Raw genomic sequence first — 23,335 nt, 5'->3', positions numbered from 1 at the left:
ACTATTTTGTTATTTACATGGTGTCTACTAGTCAGGCATCACTTTTTGCCTGCCGAAAATGTTTTTATTCCATTATTTAAGGGCTATGGCTATTCAGTTATCCCCAATAACCTTAGACTTTTTACCATATTTATGATGAAGGGTTTTACTCTGATGCTTGGTTTGAACTTCGTGTGGATCCTAGAGTGGCTCCTTATACTTCTTAACCATTTGGTCCAAAAAATATTCGGAAAAAATCAACAGTTAATAAGTATTCAAGTCGACAATGAAAAAATTTCGAGTCACAAAAGGCGCAAATTTGTGCAAAATTATTATTACCATGTCTTTTTGCATTGTAAATATCTTAACACACGTTAACATAAAAATCTAGAAAAATAGTGCTTTTCATAACCAACACAACGCTGCACATCTGATCTCTAGTAATGTAGCTATCACTGAAATGAAGTGTCCGGATACTAAATGATCATAGCTTCATAAACACAATTGAGGGGATAATAAGTTTTTTATTCACTTTTAAATTCTCTATAGTCTTTTTTTTACAGTTAATCAATAAAAAAAAGTTTCCAATTAAATGTAGGCAAGTGATCAATTTTTTTTATCGAAAACTGATCATAAGCGCAGACTAATTTGCGATGGTTTTGCTTACTTTTTCCAATCTTTTGCAAAATTTTCTAAAGAATCAGCAGGCTTCACAAGTTTTCTCAAATACGGTTTGATAAATAAGAGCCCAAAACTTTTCAATTGATCTCGCTTGAAGACAATTTGGCAGATTCATCTCTTTCAGTACGATCTGGACTTTGTTGAATTTGTACCAAGCCTTCATGTCCCTTGAATAGTGAACTCATGCCAAATCCGGCTAAAACAGTACTGGGTGATCGTTAGACCGCTGCAAAAAATGACTTTTTGCTAACATAAGTTTTATCGATGGCTTTTGGGTCACCAAGCATCAGTGTAAAATTTGAAATGATTTGGTTTATTCCTGAGCTAGTGCAACGCATTTCAATTTTGTATGGTGATTTGTATGGAAGAAGAAATTTTTGCGCATTAAGTCATCCAGAAAATCCAAATAAGCTGGAAATGAAGTTATTCTTTGATTTTTGATTTTGACTATCCTTGAGCTTCATTTTTTGATAGCTTAGCATTTCATGAAGAAAATTTTAAGCATTTCAAAATACAAAATCTGAATCCAATGAAAAGTATTTAAAAATGGCAGACTTTTCTTGCAAGATTTTTTTATAACATGGAAAATTTTACAAAGATAATATAAATCAATAAATTTCCTGGCTATGCAAAGCAGTTTTTTTAAAGATTTTTTATTCTTATTCTACGTTTACACAGCTCATAAACGCCAAAATTTAAAAAAAAAATTTTTGCTTTGTTCACAGGAATTGTCCTGCAAGAATCAAGAAATATTTAAAATCCAAAGTTAAAGTTTTTGGAACTATCAGTACATTTCAGGCGATTTTTGAATGAACAATTTTGTATTCCAACACAAATTTCCAAACAAAAGAAGAATTTGATATTTGTTCCAGTCTTATTTGGTTGAATTTAAAGCTTCGGACATAACATTCAAAGCACAGAAATATAATACCAAAAAAACACCACATTAAAAAAGAAATTAAATCCGAATCCTATAATGAACTTCTGATCAGATTAAAAAATTACCCATAATCAAAGCTGGTTTAGCAAATGATAATGTTAATTTTTACTCATCTTGATTTAAATTTCCTATCTTTATTTTTAGTTGAACAGTTGATTGAAAATTTAACTGTAATATCTTGAATAAAAAAAAATCATATTAGGAAATGTTAATTCTCATGGGAATAAATCCATTTTGAACCTAAGAGACTTTATTCAAAATACATAGGTAGTTGATAATTGAATTGAATTTAACTTAAAATAAAAAAAATTAAATTTATTTTAAGAGTGCCAGTGATGAAAGTCAGAGATGAAGTCATATTTTTTTATTAAAAATTTTGATATAAAAAATGATTTTTGAATTTCATAATGACACAATAACTTTATATGAGGCCATTGGAGCCAAAGGGGTATAAGTGCATGAAAGTTAATTTCGAGAAAACACGCTTTAAAGTTGTTGTGCTTGGCTTTTTTCCATATATTTTTCAGAAATTTGTATTTTGCTCTCGAACGTAAAAGCATGTTAATAAAATTCGAAAAATCTGAAAAAAATCATCAAATATAGTTTGAAATATGAAGAATCGTTTGGCATCATTAACCCAAAAGTGACCATTTTGTCACTTATACCCCTTTGGCTCTGAGGGCCTCATATATTAATAAAACAAAATGCTTATAATGACAAAGTTCAGGCGATTAAATGGGTGATTTCTTAGATGATCAATAAGAAACTGATAAAAATAGAAAAAAGGAATTCCACGTTTTTTTGTGAACATTGAAAGAGGCACTTCAAAGGCGTTGAAATTCAGCTTTAATTTTAATTGCTGAGGACTGTATTCGAAAAAACATGCAACACTTCCATTTGTGGATAACTTCCAAGAAGATGAATGAAAATTGATGAAATTTTCAGTGATACTACCTAGTAACGTGATGATTAGATTACATGTACAAAATTTTGTGGCGATCTGTTTAGTGCTTTTTCAGATGGCGTCTAAATGTATAAGTATACTGAATAAAATTTTTAGGCAAGATCGTGAAAAATCTTGGAATGTCCCAATGAGAGATCCCAAAACAACAGGAAATCAGCTATGCGACCAAAATCGTCGCTGAAAATTTCATCAATTTTCTTTAATCTATTTAAAAGTTATTCATAAATGAAAGTTCTGCATTTTTTTCGAACTTTGTCCTTATTTGTATGTAACCATTTTGGATATTTTCATAGATTAATTTAAAAATCATGATCGATTCAAAAAAGAAAATTTAAAATTGAACAAGAAAAATTGAAACGTTTATATACTTTCAAGTCCATATAATATAGTTTGAAAATTCATACTCTGGATATTTTTTCTCCGTCAATTGAAATATTGGGCTCTGATAATATTCAAAAAAAAAAACAATAAAAATGATTTTTTTTTTTCAGAAAACAAAAATTTAAAGTTTAAAAAACAAAGATTTTTTTTAATTTAAAAAAATCCAAAATTTTATTGAAAATACAATTAAAAAGGTACGTTTTCAAACATTTTAAGATTTTTTTTTAATCTTCTTAACATTTTAAGAACTTTTATTTATTTAATTAAACAGATGACTTAAGTATTTTCGTGCCTATGTTTATTTGGTAGATATTGAAGTCCTGAACTAGAACTTTTAAACAGATTTTGTCTATCGCCTCGAGTTGATAGATTAATCTGATTCGGAATTTGTTTATCATACTTAACTAAATAATAAAAAAAAAATTGATCATGATGATAATGAATGCTCTAAAAATTTAAATTCTACAATTTTGAAAAATTGAAAAGATATCATTAATGGTATTTCTGACATTACTGAAGGAAGTTTTAAAAAAAGGTTTTATTCAATTTAGCCCCTATATTTTGAAGCCTGCAGGAGGATTTGCTTTTTGCTTTTAAAAATATTGAAAATTAACTTCTTTAAAAAATCATTGAAATTCCCTTATTTTAAATGGGGTAAAGTAAACAAATAAAAAACTTCTCTAACTTTTTTCGCAGAAGTTAAAATTACTTGCGGTCTTAGAAAAACTTGATGATGAATAAAAACTTTTATTTAAAAAAATCGTCATGGTTTAAAGAAAATTTTTTTTTCAAATTTTTACATTTTCACAAAACTTATTGTGAACCTAATGTCAATTGATTGAATTAAAATGAATCTTATCGTTTTTTTTTATTATTATTTTGTATGGGAGTCCTCCCTCTCCTAGTTTAGAGGGACTCAAAACTTCACTGGAACAATTTTTTACTCAAAAAACTACTTCATGCCAAGTTTTACATCAATCGGTCCAGTAGTTTCTGATTTCTTGAAGAACACAGATACAAATTCTATCTTTTTTTCTAGAGATTTTAGCGATTTTTACTACAGTTTAAACAACGACCAAACGCTTTAAACAGAAAATACACCTCCAATTTTTTTTATGTTGTAAGGACTGTAATATGGACTTTTAAATGCAATCATCGATAAAATTTTAGGCTAGCTACATTTAAAGTTATCGTAGCTCAAAAAGAGTCATTTTTCAACACAAATTGCCTAATAACTTCAAAACAAAAACGAATTTTGGTAATCCGTTTTCCACAAAATCTTTCCCAAAAAATATTTTTGATTAATTATCACCCTGAAAAGATATAACAAAAAAAAACTGTTTTTGAAGGACTATCTTAACCTTATGAAAACAAATTACGATAGAATTTTTATTTCAAGATAGAAATAAAGTTTGATGTTAGATGTTCGATATCTTCGACAAGGGAAGTAGGCGTCGCCTTTTGCGGGCCGCACGCGTTTATTTTTCGCTGACAGTGAAAACTTTCTGTAAAATAAATTTTAAAAGTGATTTTCAAATGAAATTGAGGAAAAAAGTTACCGAGAGTTAGCTAAGTGGAATCCCAATAGTACTTACAGGACGTTTTGAGAAGTTTTTTTGTGAATTGAGGTGGAATCAGAGGATTTCATTTTTAATTTGATTAAAATGTTGTTTTCCGGTAGCATGAAGACGAAATGGTTTCTATGCATTCTCAATTTGGGGGAGTCGAAATATTTTCGTATGAGTTTTGAATAGTTGAAAAAAAAAACAGGTGTTTTTGGTTGCAGTAGTGATTTAGCTACCAAGCTGTGTCGCTTTTTAGTGTTTTTTACTATGAAATATTGCCTCCCGATTTTTTTTTTGTGATACCGTGTGTGAGTCATGAATTAGAACAAGAAGAGAAATGGTGAAATCGAAGAAGAAAGTATGGTTGCTGTGATGTGTTTCTGGTTGGGTTCCGTTTTAATAGAATGGTTCACTTTCATCAATCGGACAACTACATAGACGGCACACGGATGTTCACATTATGCTGATACTATCAAAAGCTAAGTAGAACCATTTTCATTAGGTCACCTTGTAAAATGGAATTATGTGTTTTTAATGTGGTTTAGATGAGAGTGTTGTTCAAGAATTTTTAAGCCATTTTATTTGCGATCCAATGATAATTTTACAAAGTTTTCTAGAGCTTCGTAGAACACTTGCCTTTTTGTGTGACTATCCATCTTTCTTGCTATTTTTTGAGCCAATCTACTTCTATTTTTCGTATAGCAAACGGAACTTGTGTGCGTTCCATTCCAAATAAAGCAGAAAGATTTTATAGGCTCACAACTCTTTTCATCATTATGTGAAACGTGGGTGGGTGTTCAGGGGGTGTTAAGGAACCTGGTTGTATTGGTTTAGAATGATTTGAGAAGCGGAAGTGTTTGAGTGAAGATGAATGAGATACCTAAGGGGAGCGATTTCTTCCGATTCTCAATTTTAATGTAATTCATACTGTAGATGAAAAAATTTAATTTTGACTGTATACATAAATTTCTTATTGACATTTTCACAGGTTTTCATTTTTAACACCACTTTTATCGTACTGCCATTTGATTTTCCAGAATTTTGCTACCTTTTATTGATCTGATAATTCTAGTAGATGCCAACCGAATTTTATAAATACCAATACTGGAATCATAACGCAGAACTAATGATATTATATATTGCACGCAACGCACGTTGTTTTAATCATTGTTATTAAATCTAATCATAAATATTAGTTTTTAGTATGTATTCCTTTTGGTGCTGAAATCTTGTGGAATGGAAAAATTCTAATGATTTTGGTGCTGTATTAATAATTTCTCTGCTCTTCCAAATCTTTTCAAAAGCGAACAATGGCGCTATAACCATGGTCGATGACCTGAGATGAAGGTACAGGGATCCAAAATTAAACAGTGTATAATGGTTAAAGAAATTTCTTTAATTATTGTATTGTTAAATTTGGGACTCTCTGTAGAAAAACCTCATTTCCATCCCCTGAAGGAGAATCGCAAGGCCCAACACCAAGGAGCATAGAAATATCTTAGCATCTATGCTCCCAACGAATAAATATCAAATGAACATGAGAACGTATGGTACTGTTGTCCACGTTTCTTCCTCCCCTGGTTCCAGTCGTCTCTGCGTCCAATACTGCACAGTGGGCCCGGCCTTGTAAAGATGAATAGTAAATGTTTTTTTACTATTCACCGGGATGCTGACAAGATCTGGCTGTGTATGTATCATAAGCATAAGCAAGCATAAGCATAAGATGTTCGATATCTTCGACAAAGTTTCATGAATTATTAGGTTCTGCAATAATGTAGAAAAATTTAGACCTCTTATACAGTTAGAAAATAATTTTCATATCTAAGAAACTTTATGAACCATCCCAAACTTATTTCATATTTTATTTGTCTAAGACATAAAAAACATCAAACTTAAGGGAAAGACGCAAATAATTGTTTTCCGATAAATTTCATTTATGGACCACTGACTGTAGATTGGTTTCAAATTCTGAACTTGTTTGGTCACACTTCTTATTAAATACCGATTCTAAAGACGAGGTAGTTTTTTTTTTGTATCAAAATTAGTATCAATGTGGAACCGTCATATATGGTCTTAAAATGAAATGTCTTAGGACTTGAATGATTTAGTGCTAATTTTCTGACATGATTATTAACACTTATTTGGAATCAATTTACTTTACATTACTATGGTAAATTCATTTCGTGAACTGAAAATTTCCCATTACAAAATTTTTTTGTCATTTGTATTTCTTTAAAATTTGTTCGTGCCATGTGATCAAAGCGTATTTCCCTCAAACTGGACAGATTACCACCAATATAGGTTTATCAGCCATTTCGTCAATCGGCTGTATGTGCATTTAGGAACACTTCCCCCAAAATTTAATAAATTGAAGCAAATGACTGAAAACGTTATAACTATATAAGTATCTAATATAAAAATCTAAGGTGTTTGATGTATGTCTGTTCTACCTGGTGCGACATTTTCTATGTTTGCACACCACCTTAATTGCCACCTTAAACGAATGTGCTCAAAACTTAACAAGTATTTAACACAAAGTGGCTCAAACCAGACCGACAGACATATTTCTCGATAATGGGTCATTAGGCGCTCCACAGCCCCCAGTAAGTTGGGGCAAAATGTTTGGAACGGCTCACGTTTTGGCAATCGTTTTCGAGTCCATGAGAAAATGTCAAAAGGTTGCGCGGGTGTAAGGTAACGCATGAATGCCCAAATTCCCAAACCCAAGAACGACGGTAGCACGAGCAAGCAAGCAAGCCGGTAACCTTATCCCCGAAAGTGCTGAAGCGAACAAACATGTCTAGGGGCTATTTGCATCTAGCAGTAGGTATAAGCCCAGAAATGGGGGACCTACAAAAAGTGGCCAAAATAGATAGACAAGGGAAACGAAAAGTCGAGCGCCACCCATTCGGGTGTAGAGCTAGTTCATGGCCCATCGCCCAGATTCGGAATGTTCTGCTGCTGCCATATTGGAGTTGCACGCCTCGCCGAACATGTTGTTTAAAGGGTTTCAGGTTCAGGTGCGAATTTTTTCCTCTATCTATACGACGACGACGGTCGGTGGCGCACTTCGAAAGTCGCCGGCACGCTAAATAAAGCAAACGACCATTGTTCACTCCAAGATTCCCGTCCACATCCGCGTACATTACCCCACTTTGAATGGGCTCATTGAGGAAAGGGGTAGGAGTGCCATTCTGGCTGGTACCGTTTCCGATGACCTTGCGGCCATCGGCGTCGAATGGCGCTTTCCGTCGCTCGTCGTCTTTCGTATAAACTGCCGCTAGCTTTAGACAATAACAAACAAAGCCAGGCGATAGCCCATTCGTTTGGTTGGGAAGGCGGCAAAAAAAATTGAAACAGAATAAGAACTCTAGTTAAAACTAGACCTAGCCGCATTGCATTATTGGTACAAAGTCATACCTGCGGATCATAAAGTATAAAATTCACACTCGAATTTTGGTGCCGGGTCGAGGTTCAATTGTACTAGTGCACTTTTTTTGCGTACAATCTCACGACGAATTGAGGAACTCGGCATTATTGCGCCTTCGGATCGAGATATACCTGCTCATTTGTTTATTCAACTTTATATTCAGCAATCTGGTGAATGCGGTGTTATTCATACTTTTAATTGCCATGAATGTGCTAATGTAACTGTACATTTGCAGTAAAAAAAGTAAAGCATACCTACTGTTGTTGTAGGTTTAAGTGTACAATTAAGTGATTGTGAATTTGGTGTGTCATAAATGGGACGCGTGGTGACCAAAGCTTCGCGAAAATATGAATACAGGTGACATTGTCACATCTTCAAAAACTTCAGACCCTACAGAATAGATGTTTGAAAAACATCTTCAGACTACCCCTGCTTTTTCCAACCCAACAGCTATACTCTCTGGGAACGCACAACATTCTTCCAATAACCGAACTCTGTAATTTGCAAACCGTTATATATGTTCATGATAATATACACTCGAGTAGCAATAACCAAAACCTAAATTTTACTACGGGATTAAGAACCCACAATACCCGTCAAAATAATTACTTGCAACGAAGCCGATCCATGACATCTTTAGGGCAAAAAAGAATTTCTTTTATAGGACCTACAATATACAACGCTTTACCTACTGAAATAAAGACCATCAACAACCGTTCCATGTTTAAAGTCAAAGTAGTACAGTTATTAAAAGAAAAATTGAATCGTTAAAAAAGTCGATCAACAACCAGTTTTTTTTAATCAAATTTTGTTTGTTTTTGTAGCATCGTAGTTTTCTTTTGTCGTATTTTTAACTATTAATAAGTAAACTTAAGTAAATCTAGCATAATATTTAATTAGTTAACATTATTAAAAAAAAGAAATGGATCTCTTTAAAGGAAATTTTCTTCCATTGAGATCCTTATCGTAATCTTGTTTAATTATAGCATACATTTCCTCGCAGTAAATAATAAACTTTTGTGTTCTCAGCATGATTAAAATTTTGTTCGCGTTGAAGTTTCTTTGTTTTGCTACCAGACGTGCTTTATAATTTCCCCTTCTATAAAAAAAAAAAAAAAAAAAATTGTTGATGTTTTCAGTTTAGGTACTCATAGAACTGCCGTAGCTTCTAAAAAGTTATTAATGGAAATGGTTGGAAATAATGGAAATCTTTACGCAAATCAAGGAAATCTCCAAAATAACAGCTTGTACTTACCTAACCATGAATAAAATACCTGATTTTGATCAATGTGTGGGCAGCTAAATCTAAGCATGAAAATGTTTTTTCCTCTAACAGCTCTTGTTCATGGTTTATTTATTAAAATACAGGAAAAGTCACAAAAAACTTTCTGGGAAATAAAAATTACTAACACCATTTGTTTTGGGAAAAACCGCTTTAAACCAACATAACGAGTTTTAGATGACTCTCAAGTCGTTTCGTATGTGGCACGGTCCTCTGTTATGAACATTCATCGCCATCGCCGAATTGCCAATGTGAATTTTATATTGTTTTAGTTTCACTAGCACATATTTGATGATAATCTCCTTTATATATAGACTGTTCTGATAATTATAAATACACTATAAAATAACCGTCATTTCAAAAATTGTGTAGTGTTCAACCAAATTTTGGCTGCGTACTGTTGTTTACATCCAAGTGAAGTAAGCGTTGTCATTTTTTGTCGATTTTCGCAAAGAAATCTGATCATTCGTGGCCATACTCCCTAACAAAGAAAACGGATTGTTCACAAACTGTCAGTGGTCTTTTAATCAATAAACTAGCTTAGGAAGTAGGTGTGAGTGTCGGAGCAGTTCAAACTGCATTGAGAAAGTATGGAGGTTAGTGTACTTTCGCAGATTCCCCGACTGGTCCTGCTGACCCTTCAATGACCCGACTAATGTTATGCGTGCCAAAGAGAGAATTGGACTTCAGACTCAGCAGGTGTAGAAGCAGCCAAAGCAGTACCAAACAGGCTGAATTCGTGAACTCTGCGACAAACTTCTGACCAAGAAATCGATATAAGCAATTTATAAGCTTACAAATAAGCCAATCCGATCTGCAATAACTTGTAAAACAACTAAGTTATGGTCAAAACAAATTTGCCCTTTTTTGACAGTCGGACTATTTGGTGAAAATCATCAGGAAATGATTAAACTTTAGCTAAAGTTCTAAAGAAGTTAGACAAAGAGAACAGACGTACAAGCTCTTACAAAAAACTTCAAAAAGTGTGTAACATTTCAAAAGCTGACATCCAAAAATTACGTTTAAAGTTGACTTGACACCGTTCAAAAGTTACAAATCAAAATTTCAACTGTCCAGTTTTCGAAAAGGCGTAATCATATACGAACTCATTAAGAGCACCTGCATCCGTGATCTATTATTCTATGGTCTATTTTATACAAGAATTGTACCAACAAAATTAGATCCAATCCAGTGAAAAAAAAAATGGCAACCCCATTCGTAACTGTCAAATGTTTTAGAACTGCGTAAAATTGGATCCAAGTCGGCTCAGTGCATGGACCATGCCAGTTCTAAAAAAGATGAGTTGAAACTGGTATAATAGACCACCAGTGCGGTTGCTTTGGCCGGAATTTCGATCTAAACCTGTTTGGACCACGGATACAGGTGCTCTAATAAAAATAAGAGTTACATTTGGCTGGATACTTCCTTTCACTTCCTTTATTTTTGCACTACTGAGGCAGTCAAAATAACTAACAGTTTTAGAATACGTTTTTGCACTTCTTGGACAGTCATCGCAGAGGACCATTGACGCCATTGTTCAAAATTTAGTACTTCTAGCATGAAAGGAAATAGCAATTAACTTTTAAGATATTTTTACACATTGCAACGTGATGAAAGTATCACGAAACTTCAACAGCAATTTTCCTGAAACATGTCAAACAGTTCATACGACCTTTTAACAGTTCTCTTTGAAGAGACGAACCAGCCAAAGGCTGAAGGTCTCTTAAAATAAAGAAAAAAAAAGTTCTCTTTGGTGTGTTTGGAGACATCTGGTGGCCCAGCCAAAAAACAAAAATTGGATCAAAGCGGTCGGAGGATTTTACACAAGTTTCGTAGGCTAGCTTGTATGTCTGTTCCTTGTGAGTTAATCTTTGAAAACATTTCAACTAAATATCCATAAAGCAAGTTCAACTCATTAGCTTCCTAATCAGCTTACCAGATAAACAATACGTTGTTTGACAACAGAGACACGCGTGAAGTAAAAATGCATGTTTTAGAACACTGATCTAAAACTTTTGGCCGTTACTCCGTACTGCGGGGTGATCCCAAATTTTTGGGCGATGACTCAAATAGCTATTTTATATATTTTTAGTGCATTGCTAATATTTCGCACAAAATTAAACAAATGTATTTTTTAATAAGAATGAAGTAAGGATTCAAATGCAGCTTGAATTTTGAAATATTGTCCACCCCATGATGGAGTTTGAATTTTAAGTTCAGTTTTTGAAGAATGTTCCAACTGTAAGCTAAATTTAAGTCATACCAACTTAATATTCACATTTTGTCAAATACATACAAAGAAGATAAAAAGAATTCCAATATGTCATAATATGTCTGAGATACGGCCGATTAAAATGTTCATGTTTTGAGGGGGTGATCCCAAAGTTTTTGCCGGCAGTGTATGTATGGCTATTAGATTTTTGGAGGTGTCACAAGCATTAGCATGTAATTTTCCTCACAAACGCAAAGATGCTATAGACTATACTCTTTTTCATATTATTACCAAAGATGATGTACAAATGTAAAAGCACTTGTAAAGTAAGATTACATTTATTTCTGTGAGCAGTTAGAAAACTCCACGTAAAATTACTCGCAAAAGCATGGATAGAAAGGAATCGAGTATTAACATGTAAGGATACTGTCCATTTTATGAAAACTTACCATCGCCTTCAATTGGTTTGTACTGTACACAGTACAACACATTTTATGAACGTTTCAGGGATTGAGATATTTCACACTACACACACTCCATGATTTGAGCACTTCATTTTCATCACTGTGTTCTTTCCACTAGCCTACATGCACTTCGTTCTTTTAATTGCCCCTACGACGGAAATTTGAAGCGACGTTGTAAGATAACATTCTGGAATATTAAACCTTCAAAAGAAATTCCAGAACCAAATTATTTAAGGCGATTGTTTGACTGTTGGTACAGCATTTGATCTGAAAAGAATAACAAAACACAAACATTATACACCATTGCAGAAAGGGTAAATTTGGTTCTTAAATCAAAAAAAAAATCGAAGCCGCATAAGAACTATATATCCTATGTGAAATTTTCTCAAGAGTTCTAATCTGCTGTCAGATTTAACCGGATGCATCTGAGTGATGTGCCATTTGCCCTTTATTATCCACACTCAAAAAAATCTGCACGTAAAGGCTACGTGAAAAGTTATACAATTTTTATTCAATTTATTTTCACGTAGCTTCTACGAATAAAACATGTAAATACCCCCTTAATAGAATTAGTGCTTCATTAATGTCATTTAAAACTTAAGTGAAATCAATATGGTTTCAATTGGTGAAAGTATCGTGAAATTAATTAACTAGGTGTTATTTTAATCAGCCTCATGTTTTCTTTTAATTATTCATACTATTCTAATATTTCGAAAAGCATTTCAATAAAAACTCAACAATCAACTAACGTAAAATTGTTTATATTGCAGAATATTTTCAACGAAAAAAGATGCCATTGCATCTGTTTTTGCTGCTGCTGCTATTTAAAGTACCAACTATGTTGCTGTGCCTGTTGTAAGGATATAGTAAAAATTTGAATTAGTATGATTTTGCCTCCTGCAATCTTGACTTACCGGTAGATGCATTTGAGGACCACCAGTCTTAGTCCAGGTCTTTCCCTGTATGCCTCGGTCCTCCAGCTCCTGCAGGATTGAGTATGGTATCACGATATTTATTAAATCGAAGTTGATTGCGAATTTTGACATGGTTGGGCTACAAGATAAAACAAAATAATCTCAAGTCGCCTTCTTTTGACTGTTTTTTTTTCGTCGAAATCAGGGCCACTGTCGTCGTTTAGTTCTAGAAATTAAAAAAAAAAAAAAAAGACAAATGAATAATACAGAGAAAATCGGAAAGATTTCTTTCTGCTCACTGCATTGGTTGCTGTCTTCTTTTTACAGTTGTCTTCCTCCTCTTGAAAACCGATGTTGGGCACACTTAAACTTGAAAAATCAGCGAGAATACTTCATTTTTAACTCCAGTTTCGCGCAAAGATTGTGGGGACAAATAGTGACGAATAACTATTCCGTTTTTTTTTTCTCATAAGAATTGCATGCTACCATCTCGTTAGAAAAGCTCAAAATTGATTTCATATCATCCACTTAGACTTTAATTGAATTTCTTGTGTCGTATATGTGGAAGGAATAGAGTTATTACAAGATCACGTGGAATCGATGAGATGCAACAAAATATTCGTTTTCGTAAAAAAATACCGTAGAATTAATTTCTAAATAATTTTGAGTGCACTAAAAACAATAATTATTTCGTGACAACGAATTTGAGCAAAAAAAAATCCATAATACTGTTTTTTGGGAAATGTTGTAATGTGATGTGAAAGTTTCATGTAGATTCATGAAGTGTTACATGAGTTACAATTCTTTTAAATGAGCCGTCTTCTATAACAACTGTTATTTTGATCAATTAATTTCTTGAGAAGTTAAATTCTTAAAAACCTTTGGCATACATTAGTCGATCGATCTAAAATTTTAGGCGTTGTTGTTTATATTCTTAAGCTTCAATTTGATGTTCATTTTGTTAAAATCGATTTTACATTCAAGTAAGATATAAATCAATTATTTTTTGAAATGCAAAATCTTCTACAACTGTTTTTATTTCGATTCCCCCGGATTTTACCGCGGAAATTTCATCATGGCGAGGGAGTCGGAATAAAAATAGTTCTATAAGGTTTTAATGAACGAGTTTGGCTAGAATTTCATCTTTCAACCATTCCCCATCGATTCCATCATGTTACAAAACCTAGTTTCGTCGCAATATTGAGTTATTGACGAAATCAGATTTTTCACGTTCATTTTCACGAGCAGTGTAAATGGTCCTTAAGTTGTTTATAACAATTATTGGCACCTACCGATTTTTTCGTCTAAATTACATATATGTCTGTTATTAACAAATAATTCAGGAACTGGCCAATAACGACCAGATGGGAAAGAATTTGTCAGCGGAAGGCAAGTCCAAAACAAATCATAAGACGTCACATGCTTTTACATGTAATTTTTCTCGCCAATATGCATATATGCCGAAAAAAGTATGAAAAAAATATATCTTTTCCATAGTTTTTTTGAGCATTGATGTTCAATTGTAAAATTCTTTGAGTCGTAAGAATATATTTTTTTTTCTGTGCAGTGAAGAAGTTTGCAGCAAAGAAAAAAATGGCCGCCACTTCTCAATTTTTTTATATTTTTTGTTATTTTTGTCATTTTTGTTGTTTTTGTCATTTTTACCATTCTTCGTATAAGCAGATAAGCATGATCGAAAAGATTATTCTCTCCCCGAATGAGATGTTAAATGAAACTGCAATGTGACAAATATTTCATGGTACTTTTCAGAACGTGCACCACATAAACATTATTACTCGGAATGGTCATTCAAGACCATTTCATTTCTCCCCGTTCCCCATCCATTACTCTATAAATATTTAACCCATATTTGAACACTTCCAGAGCAGATCAGCGGACACCTACATACATAAGTACTACCGGGGAAAAGTAAACATTCGTTCTCAAGAAACTGGGTTACACTTTTCGTTCTTTTTTGTTGCTTTTGGGATAACCTTTCGGATGAAACATTAACACTTTCCTTTTGCTCGTTCGGGTTTGGGTAATCGCATGGAAGCAAACCTTTTCGATTCAGGTCACACCAGGAGCGCTTAGTACTCTCGCGTACATCTCTATACCTCCAAAACGATATTTTTTGAGCAAGTTGTATAAAAACTATCATTCAGGGTTTTTTGGAAGCCTTAAATAAGATTTAAAACTATCCATGAATTTTGACAAAATACTTTTTTTTCTTGATTTTTGTTGAGTGATTTCTGGGTTTGAACATAATTTGCTCGGATATTGCCGGGATTTTTGTCGTCAATTTCAAAATCAAATTGCCAGGTTTTTATTCAAAATTGCTTTGATTTGTCCGGCCCGGATACGTGCTGAAAAAAATCTCGCCACCTTACTATAAGTTAAGGTTCAAAACGAAAACGGTTTTTACGAAACATGAAAAGCCCTTCAAAATTTTAAATTATTCGGAATTGATAAAGATTCCGGGATGTCCTTGCTCAATTTCGACAGATGTTTATGATTCACCTTGCATAAAAAAAACGAAACTGTAAAACGGGGAAAATCGGAAAAATTTTGGTTTATAGGGACATTTCCTCATGAATTGAGAAACTCTTATGCTCATGAACTTACAACATGAGAAATATGTTCATTGTAGGTTTTATTATTGAAAAGTAAATCAAGAACTTTTTTGCTTTGTAGATATTTTTTTTATTTTTCCATACCCCAGTAATAACCTTTCTATCAGCTTACATTAGAAGATATGTTACTTGTGATGGGTGATGAACCCCCGGGGGCAAATTTATTTGAGTGCGGCACGCCGGAAAGTTTTCAAATTAGTAATTGGCCCGTTGCTGCAAAAGGTTGCTCACCCCTGATTTAGATTATTTAGTTATTTGAGAAAATCTTTTTTTTTTTTAATTTTTTCTCAATAGCATTTTTACAACAATTTTTTTAGAAAAGCGTGATAAAATCTAGTGTGAATTTGTCGATTGATACAAACGGATAGTGATAAAATCGAAGCACTACTGTATAAGGATAAACACTCGTCGTCTTCACGGGCACAAACATGAAACAAGAATGATTTTTTGATTGCATTTTTCGATCTCAAAACACTAGATTGAACTAGATTGAAATTCCGTTTGATCCCCGATAAAAACTTAATGTACGTGTTAAACCTTTAAAATCTGGAAAATATGTTTTCGTCATTATTATCGCTAGAAATATGATTTGAACACAGTAGGTACTTATAAGCTAATTGACAAATAAACACTCAATACAAAAAAAAATCTTTGAAATACACAAAAGTTGCAAAATTATCAAGTTTCAACTTCAAACCCTTTATTAAAGAATTCGTTGAAAATAAAGTTGTTTATCTTTACGTCAATCATATTCATGTCAAAAACATGCAATAACTTCTATATATTTAGTTTGGAAAACCAGCTATGTCTATGATTATGAACACCCTGAAAAAAGTGTTCCTAATTGTGGACATTTAATTTTTTATTTGTTTTAATTTGGAAAAACGTGGTTTTAACATTCTTATAACAAAAATCATGATGAAAAACAATCCAACGAAAATTTTCTTAAAAATCGGTTGGCAAATTCAGCTTTAATGTTCCTTTTTTAAAAAGGTGTTTGCAAAGAAAAATTCTAAGAATTCCGTACTAGACATACTGTAAAACATCCCAGTTCTAAATTAAGAATCCTGGGAACTAAATATTATGTATCATTACAGTTCATAGGATCCGTTACATAATCAATTTTTTGTTTGTGATAAGTGGCAAAGATTTAACGTCACAAACAGTTAAAATCGAACAGTATTTGAATTATAGTTTTTGGCGTTTTACGTTCTGAGATTTTAATCAAACAACTTTTTATTTGAAATACCCGACGTTTCGACCATTTTTGTGGTCTTTCTCAAGAGCCAAGACCACAAAACATGGGCGAAACGTCGGGTATTTCAAATAAATAGTTGTTTGATTAATATCTCAGACCGGTAAAAGCCAAAAATTATAATTCAAAACCATCTTCCTGGTCAAAAACATAAATCGAACAGTATGTTAATATAAGGCAGACATACCAAATTAGTAACATCCACCACCCAATGTAGACAAATATCTAACTAATCCAGTTTTTTGCGAGACTAAGAAAAAAAAACATTTCCCAAGAAATTAAACATTTAAAAAATGTCTGTCTGTGAAACTTTGCCTGCTCATAGTTTTTATGCCTTATAAATTTTGTAAAGGAAATTTTCCACTGGACAACTTTTTCGAAGACCATAACTTGGTATCTTATTAAGCAAAAAAGTTATTAGCTGTTTCACAGAAGTATATCTTTTAGCATTGAAAAACAATAAATTCAATTGACATCACTGCTAGTGCCTCGCAAAGCATTGCATGAAAAGTAGTCACATGCAATACTCGCTAGGCATCCGGCAGTGATGTCAATTGAATTTATTGTTTTTCATTGTCAAAAGAAAAACTCCTGTGAAACAGCTAATAACTTTTTAATCTTATATGATACAAAGTTATGACTCTCGACTAAGTTATTCAACGGAAAATTTTCTTCACAGAATTTATAAGTTTGCACAAAAACCAAGAACAGGCTCGGTTGAACAGAAGAAACAATAATGGTTGATTTCTCAGTACAAAGTATTTAATTTTTCTATACAACCTAAAAGTTCAAATTTACTAATGTAAACGTTACTTAAAAATTCTGCAAAAAATCATGGTTAAGAATTAAATCAAAACAAAACTTTTTAGATCCAAGAGTTTGAGAAATTCGAAAATGACCTCAAATCGACTCAGTCTACTGGAATATTTTGAGCCATTGAATTGAAATGTTTTCAACAAAAAAGAACATTGGTTTGTGTGCTTTGCAAGTTTCATTTTCTATTTTTTTTTTTCAGAAAAATGTATCTCGATTTGTTCAATCATACCGTTCACTCGTTTGATCTATCTTCCATGATCATTGAGTTTTGCTCAAACAATTTAACAAAATTTGCTGCTTCGCATCCAACTCAGCGTGCCATTCATCAGTTTCGGTTCTTTTCAAATCATTCCAATCGATTGATATTTCAGTTTGCTTCTCACTTTCGATGGTACAGAGATACCGCATGCAGAGCAAGAGAAAATAACTTCCTGAGTTTTGTTCCAGTAGGTGTTATGTACCGATTTGGAAATTCCAAAGACCCCACCGGAAAGTGTTAGGCATTCGTTCCATAAATTTCGACGAATTTCAAAACCAAACATACTAACTTAAAACTTACCATCATTTCAATTGGTAGCATGTTTTGACCTCCATTAAAACAAGAACAAATTCTTGATAACGAATGACAAAACTGGTCAAAATCCTATTTGAATAAACAAATTAGAAAAGAATAGAAAAAAGCAATAAGTATACTCAAATTCTCTATTACTATAAAACTCACAAAACAACGACAAATCCACGATAGCTAATCAAATGTATTTTAAAATCGAATTCCATTCCAACGCGTGAGTTTTTTGACAATAAAGTTTTATGGTTGAAACCCACTCGGAGTGTCGATTTAGACTTAATGATTCAATTGTTTCCCTTCCATACTCGAGCTTCTTTGCAGTACGACTTAACATCAAAAGTGGACACCTCGTCGTATTGATCACACATTTTGCGCAATTCAACTGTTCGCTATTTACCTAATTTGTCAAATCGTTCAACGTGAACTTGGTCATTGCCCGTTTGGTTAACAATTAGGCAAATTCATTGAAGTGTCACCTTGTTCGTTAGCATACTAAACCATTTTTCCCCTTCCTCTCTTTTTTATTCAACAGTTTTACCGAGCACCCAACTAGATAGTGATAGGAAATTATGTGATGAGGTGGGAACCAGCAGCAGTGGTCCAGCTTCCAGCAGTAGTATCGGCAGCGGCAGCACCAGTTCGGGGCCGGCATCCATGACACCCAGATCGTCGGCTGCCACAAACATATCCGGCACGATGGCGGCCACCGGAAGCAGTGGCATGGCTTCGTCGCTGAATGCGAGATCTTCAAGCTCCCTGATGTACTCCAACTCGCCCCGCAACACACTAAGACTGATACCGGTGGACTTTTCACTGTTTGAGGTGAGTTTTCGAGTTGCAACTTCCAGCTAGCCTTAATGCATTTAATGATCTGAATTATATCGAAGAGAAAAAAAGAAATCAAACCAGTCAAAAAAGCGCCATAGCATTAGGCTAAATTATGCTCTTAATTTTTATGGAAGTCAAATGACGTTGATGATTGTCTGAAATGTCATAAACTGGCATTTGCGCTAACAATTGCGCCGGAAATTAAGCCGTTCAAAATTGAAAACCTTCATTAGTGCGCGATTGGCCCGCGTCTTAGCTTTGAGGAGTTTTACGCTTATTCTTGATGATTCATTGAATATACTGCTGATTCTTGACAATCCGTACAATCAGTTTGAACTTCCACAAACATATAAGTAGTACATACTTTCTGATTCGCTCACCTGAGTTTTTCCATCTTTTTGACCCATCTAGCTTGAAAATAAAAATAGTTTTGTTGATGCAAATTAACTTGACACAAAATTTCACTGATTTCAGCCGCTTGAGATAAGTACCTTTTCAACTCCTTGGTCCTAAAATATTATCACGCCGCAACAAAACTATAAAACCAATAGAGCGGATACTAAATTAGCCATGTCCAATTTCCAAAAACAGATAACACATGTTCTTGGTTGGCCCAAAAAACTCTGCAAAATTTCAGCTCAATCGGACTTGATTAAGAGGTGCCTCAAAGCGCTCAAAGTTTCGATTTTTGACCCTCAAAAATCAAGAAAGGGGGAATGAAAGGTAATCGGGAAAATGGAATAGAATAAAAATTGAAATTATAATGACAAATCAAATAGATTCAAAAAGTAAACAACTCAAATGACTAAATGACAAAATTTATTAAAAACTAGCTGATCCTCTACGAACTCCGTTTCGCATTCAACTTGGCACATGTCATGAACAGTTTGTATGAAAGTTAATTTCCAGATGCGCTTCTGAAGTCATTATTAAGTAATAATTGCAAAAATATTGGACTATCACTTTGTCTGTCGTCTGCTACTAAATTTGAAATCAGGAATCAATTGACCGTGCCAGAAAAAAACCGTGTATAAATTTCGACTCAATCGTTGCATCACAACGCAATTATTGCAAAAAGGCTAAACCCCTTTCGGTGGCCTCTTATACTATCTTTAATATCTGAAATACATTGCCCTTCCCTCATAACTCCCGTATGCAAATTTTCAAAGTGATCCATTGTAAAATAACGTCAATATTCCTTAAAAACAGTGAAAAATTATTTTATATGGACGACCCCTTCCGTCGAACCCTGGCAAAACATTTGACATCTGAAATCGATTGCTCGTCCCTGAAAACTACCGAGTGCAAATTTCCATCCCAATCCGATGTATAATAACGACGATATTGCAAAAATATTGAAAGGTTAATATGGATGACCCCCTTTGCCGGCCCCTTACACTGAATTCAATACATGGAATCCATTGCTCGTCTCTCAAAACTCTCGTTTGCCAATTTCTGTCTGAACCCGATGTATAATAACGACAATATCGCATGAACAGTGAATAGTTAATATGGACGACCCCTTTAGTCGACCCCTGATTTTAGTTTGGATAAGTGGAATCAGTTGTTTGTCCCTAATAACTCCTATGTGCAAATTTTCATCCCAATTCGATGTATAAAAACGTCAATATCACTAAGTTACTGAAAATTTAATATGGACGACCCCTTTTGCTGGCCCCTTACAATGAATTTGCTACCTCAAATCGATTACACGTCACTTAAAACCATCGTGTACCAATTTTCATCTGAATACGATGTATCATAACGTCAATATCGCAAAAACAGTGAACAGTTTATATGGACGACCCCTTTGGCTGATCCCTTACACAAAATTTAACACCTGAAATCGATTTCTCGTCATTCAAAACACTCATGTGCAAATTTTTAACACGATCCGACGAAATTTATCGTCAATATCGCGAAAACAATATTTGTCTTCTATGGACGACCCCCTTGAGAAGGGGTCATCCGAAAATCTAAAAACATTTTTCATCCTTCCTGGTCCTAATGAGCATCCATGCCAAATTTCAGACCTCTAGCTGAGCCTGACGGCTGAGTCTATAGAGGACAAACAAACAAACAAACAAACAAACAAACAAACAAACAAACAAACAAACATACAGAAATTGCTCTTTATATATATATATATATATATATATATATATATATATATATATATATATATATATATATATATATATATATATATATATATATATATATATATATATATATATATATATATATATATATATATATATATATATATATATATATATATGTATATATAGAAGATTACAAAAATAATAAAATTGACACAATTGAGGGCATATAGTCTTAGCCACTGGTCCTTACATGCCGAACTGCGATGCAGTACAAGTAGAGAAAGAAGAAGATATTTTAAGATATAGAAATTACATTTTTACTTACAGAAAACAATTTTCAATACAAATAAAATTTTGTCTATTTGATACTCAATTAATAGGCTTTCAAACGTGGAAAACAGTTTTCAAAAATTCAAACTATAGACTAAGTTATTGATAATAATGTGGAAAAATTCATTGATGTTTAAAGTTACCCCGGTGATCAAAGTTATCCCGTATTACGGTACGTAGTTAGCTATTTTTATTAGCTTTGTTTTTCGGGATAACTTTAAAAAAAAAGATGAATATTTGCTTAAAAAATTTCTGCTTTTTTTGGCAAAACTATAGAACAACAAATATTTGAATTTAAAGGGGTTATCAACTTTCCTGAAGACCGTGAGTAATTTTGACTTCAAAGAAAAAGTTATAGAAGTTTTCCTTTTGTTAATTCATCTCAAAACCGCAAAATACGAGAATTATGTAAAAAAAAATTTAACAAGATTTAAACCAATTTGAATTTTTGATATTTTCAAAAGCCTAAGTCAAAACGTTTTGTAGTCTTGAATAAAGTTATTAAATGGGTTAAAATCTTCAATGCAAAATACTCAAAGACTTTCCTGAATGATATCATAAAAATTTATAATCCTATTTCATAAATTTGTTAAATTTATTTTTTGTAAAGCGCTGCACCTTTGAAACTAGAATATCTAGGCAAGATCTGATTTCTTGATGGATTTTAAGATAATAAATAGATCCAAAATCAGTTTTTAGTATTCATGTAGGTTCATCAGTTCATAAGTTTTTATCAGAGACTTTTTGTACGTGTAGCAAAAGATAGAAAAAAAAATCCATATTTCAATTCACTGGCCAAGCTGCCCAGCTGTAAGAAGCTGTGCTTGTGTAGGACAAGGTAGCCAAAAAAAGTTCTGTGTATTTGCGAAAAAAAAAATTAACTTTCTGCGATTTAGTTTTCTGCGATATAAAAAGCATACATTTCTCCGAAAAGTCTTCAAGGAATAAGTCTTTTTTACATTTTGCTTAAGAAAAATCAATTAATATTACCAATCTTATCATGATATTGCAAAACAAAGTTAAAAATCCAAAATGTATGATAACATTAAATTTATAATTTTGGAAAAATCGTTCAAAATTTAGAAAATATGTGAAATCTGTGAATATTTCCAAAATTCTGTGTTTTGTTACGCAGATTCTGTGATGAAAATTTGCTCGAAATTCTGTGCAATTAGAGATTTTTCTGTGATTTCGGCAACCTTGGTGTAGGGGAAGTGTTCCTAAATACGCATATTGGGTAATATGCGCATTATACCGCTGCCAAAACTGACTTTTTGCTCCCATATGTTTTTTCGGTGCCTTCAACATCAGTGTAAAATTTGAGAAGATTTGTAGCGCAACGCGTTTCAAATTTTTATGGTAGAAAAAGTTTTGCACATTAAATTGGATTTAGTATGAAATGAAGTTGGTCTTTGATTTGTGGTTTTTAATATTCTTGAGCCTCATTTTTTGTTAACATGACAAGCAGCTAAGCATTTCAAGAAAAAAGTTATAACCATTTCAAAATAAAAAAAAAAATAAAAAAAAATCTGAATCCATTGAAAAGTATTTAAAAATGGTAGACTTTGCTTGCTTGAGCTTTTAATAATTTCATAAAAAGTATTTTCAAGGGTTATATAAATCAATAAATTTCTTTGCAATGCAAAGCAGTTTTTTGAATTTTTTTTATTCTCAACCTACAGCTAGACAGCTTTCAAATAAGAAGTCAAAACGCTAAAGTTTAAAAAAAATAATTTTGAAAACAAAAATTTTGTATAATATTGAATATCTTTACTGGGGTTAGGTTTAGCTTTTTCACATTTAACGAAAGCTCTTTTGAACATATGTACCTTAGAAAGGGTGTACCTCAAAAAAAGTATTCTCTAGATATTTTTCATTCTGCCTATTATTATCTTGAATTGATACTTGGTATGCCCGAACCCAGCGCAGCTGCAGCGATGGAAAACAGAAAAAAAAACAAAAAAAAGCGCTCAAATGTCAAATTTATC

At 32.9% G+C, this 23,335-nt stretch overlaps 1 protein-coding gene across 1 annotated transcript in view; it reads left to right on the top strand.

Moving 5' to 3' along the window:
* The window catches only part of LOC129742383 (protein spire-like), a 431,262-nt gene that overhangs the window by 394,762 nt on the left and 13,165 nt on the right, over nucleotides 1–23,335 (top strand). Inside the window, exon 10 of the mRNA XM_055734284.1 lies at nucleotides 18,617–18,906. Coding sequence (XP_055590259.1) covers nucleotides 18,617–18,906 — 290 coding nt within the window. The remainder of the gene's footprint in view (nucleotides 1–18,616; nucleotides 18,907–23,335) is intronic.

This window comes from Uranotaenia lowii, chromosome 2 (genome assembly GCF_029784155.1).
Source record: "Uranotaenia lowii strain MFRU-FL chromosome 2, ASM2978415v1, whole genome shotgun sequence".
NCBI lineage: Eukaryota > Metazoa > Arthropoda > Insecta > Diptera > Culicidae > Uranotaenia > Uranotaenia lowii.
The sequence above is the reverse complement of the archived record's forward strand: the minus strand, read 5'-3'. Positions and strand labels throughout refer to the sequence as shown.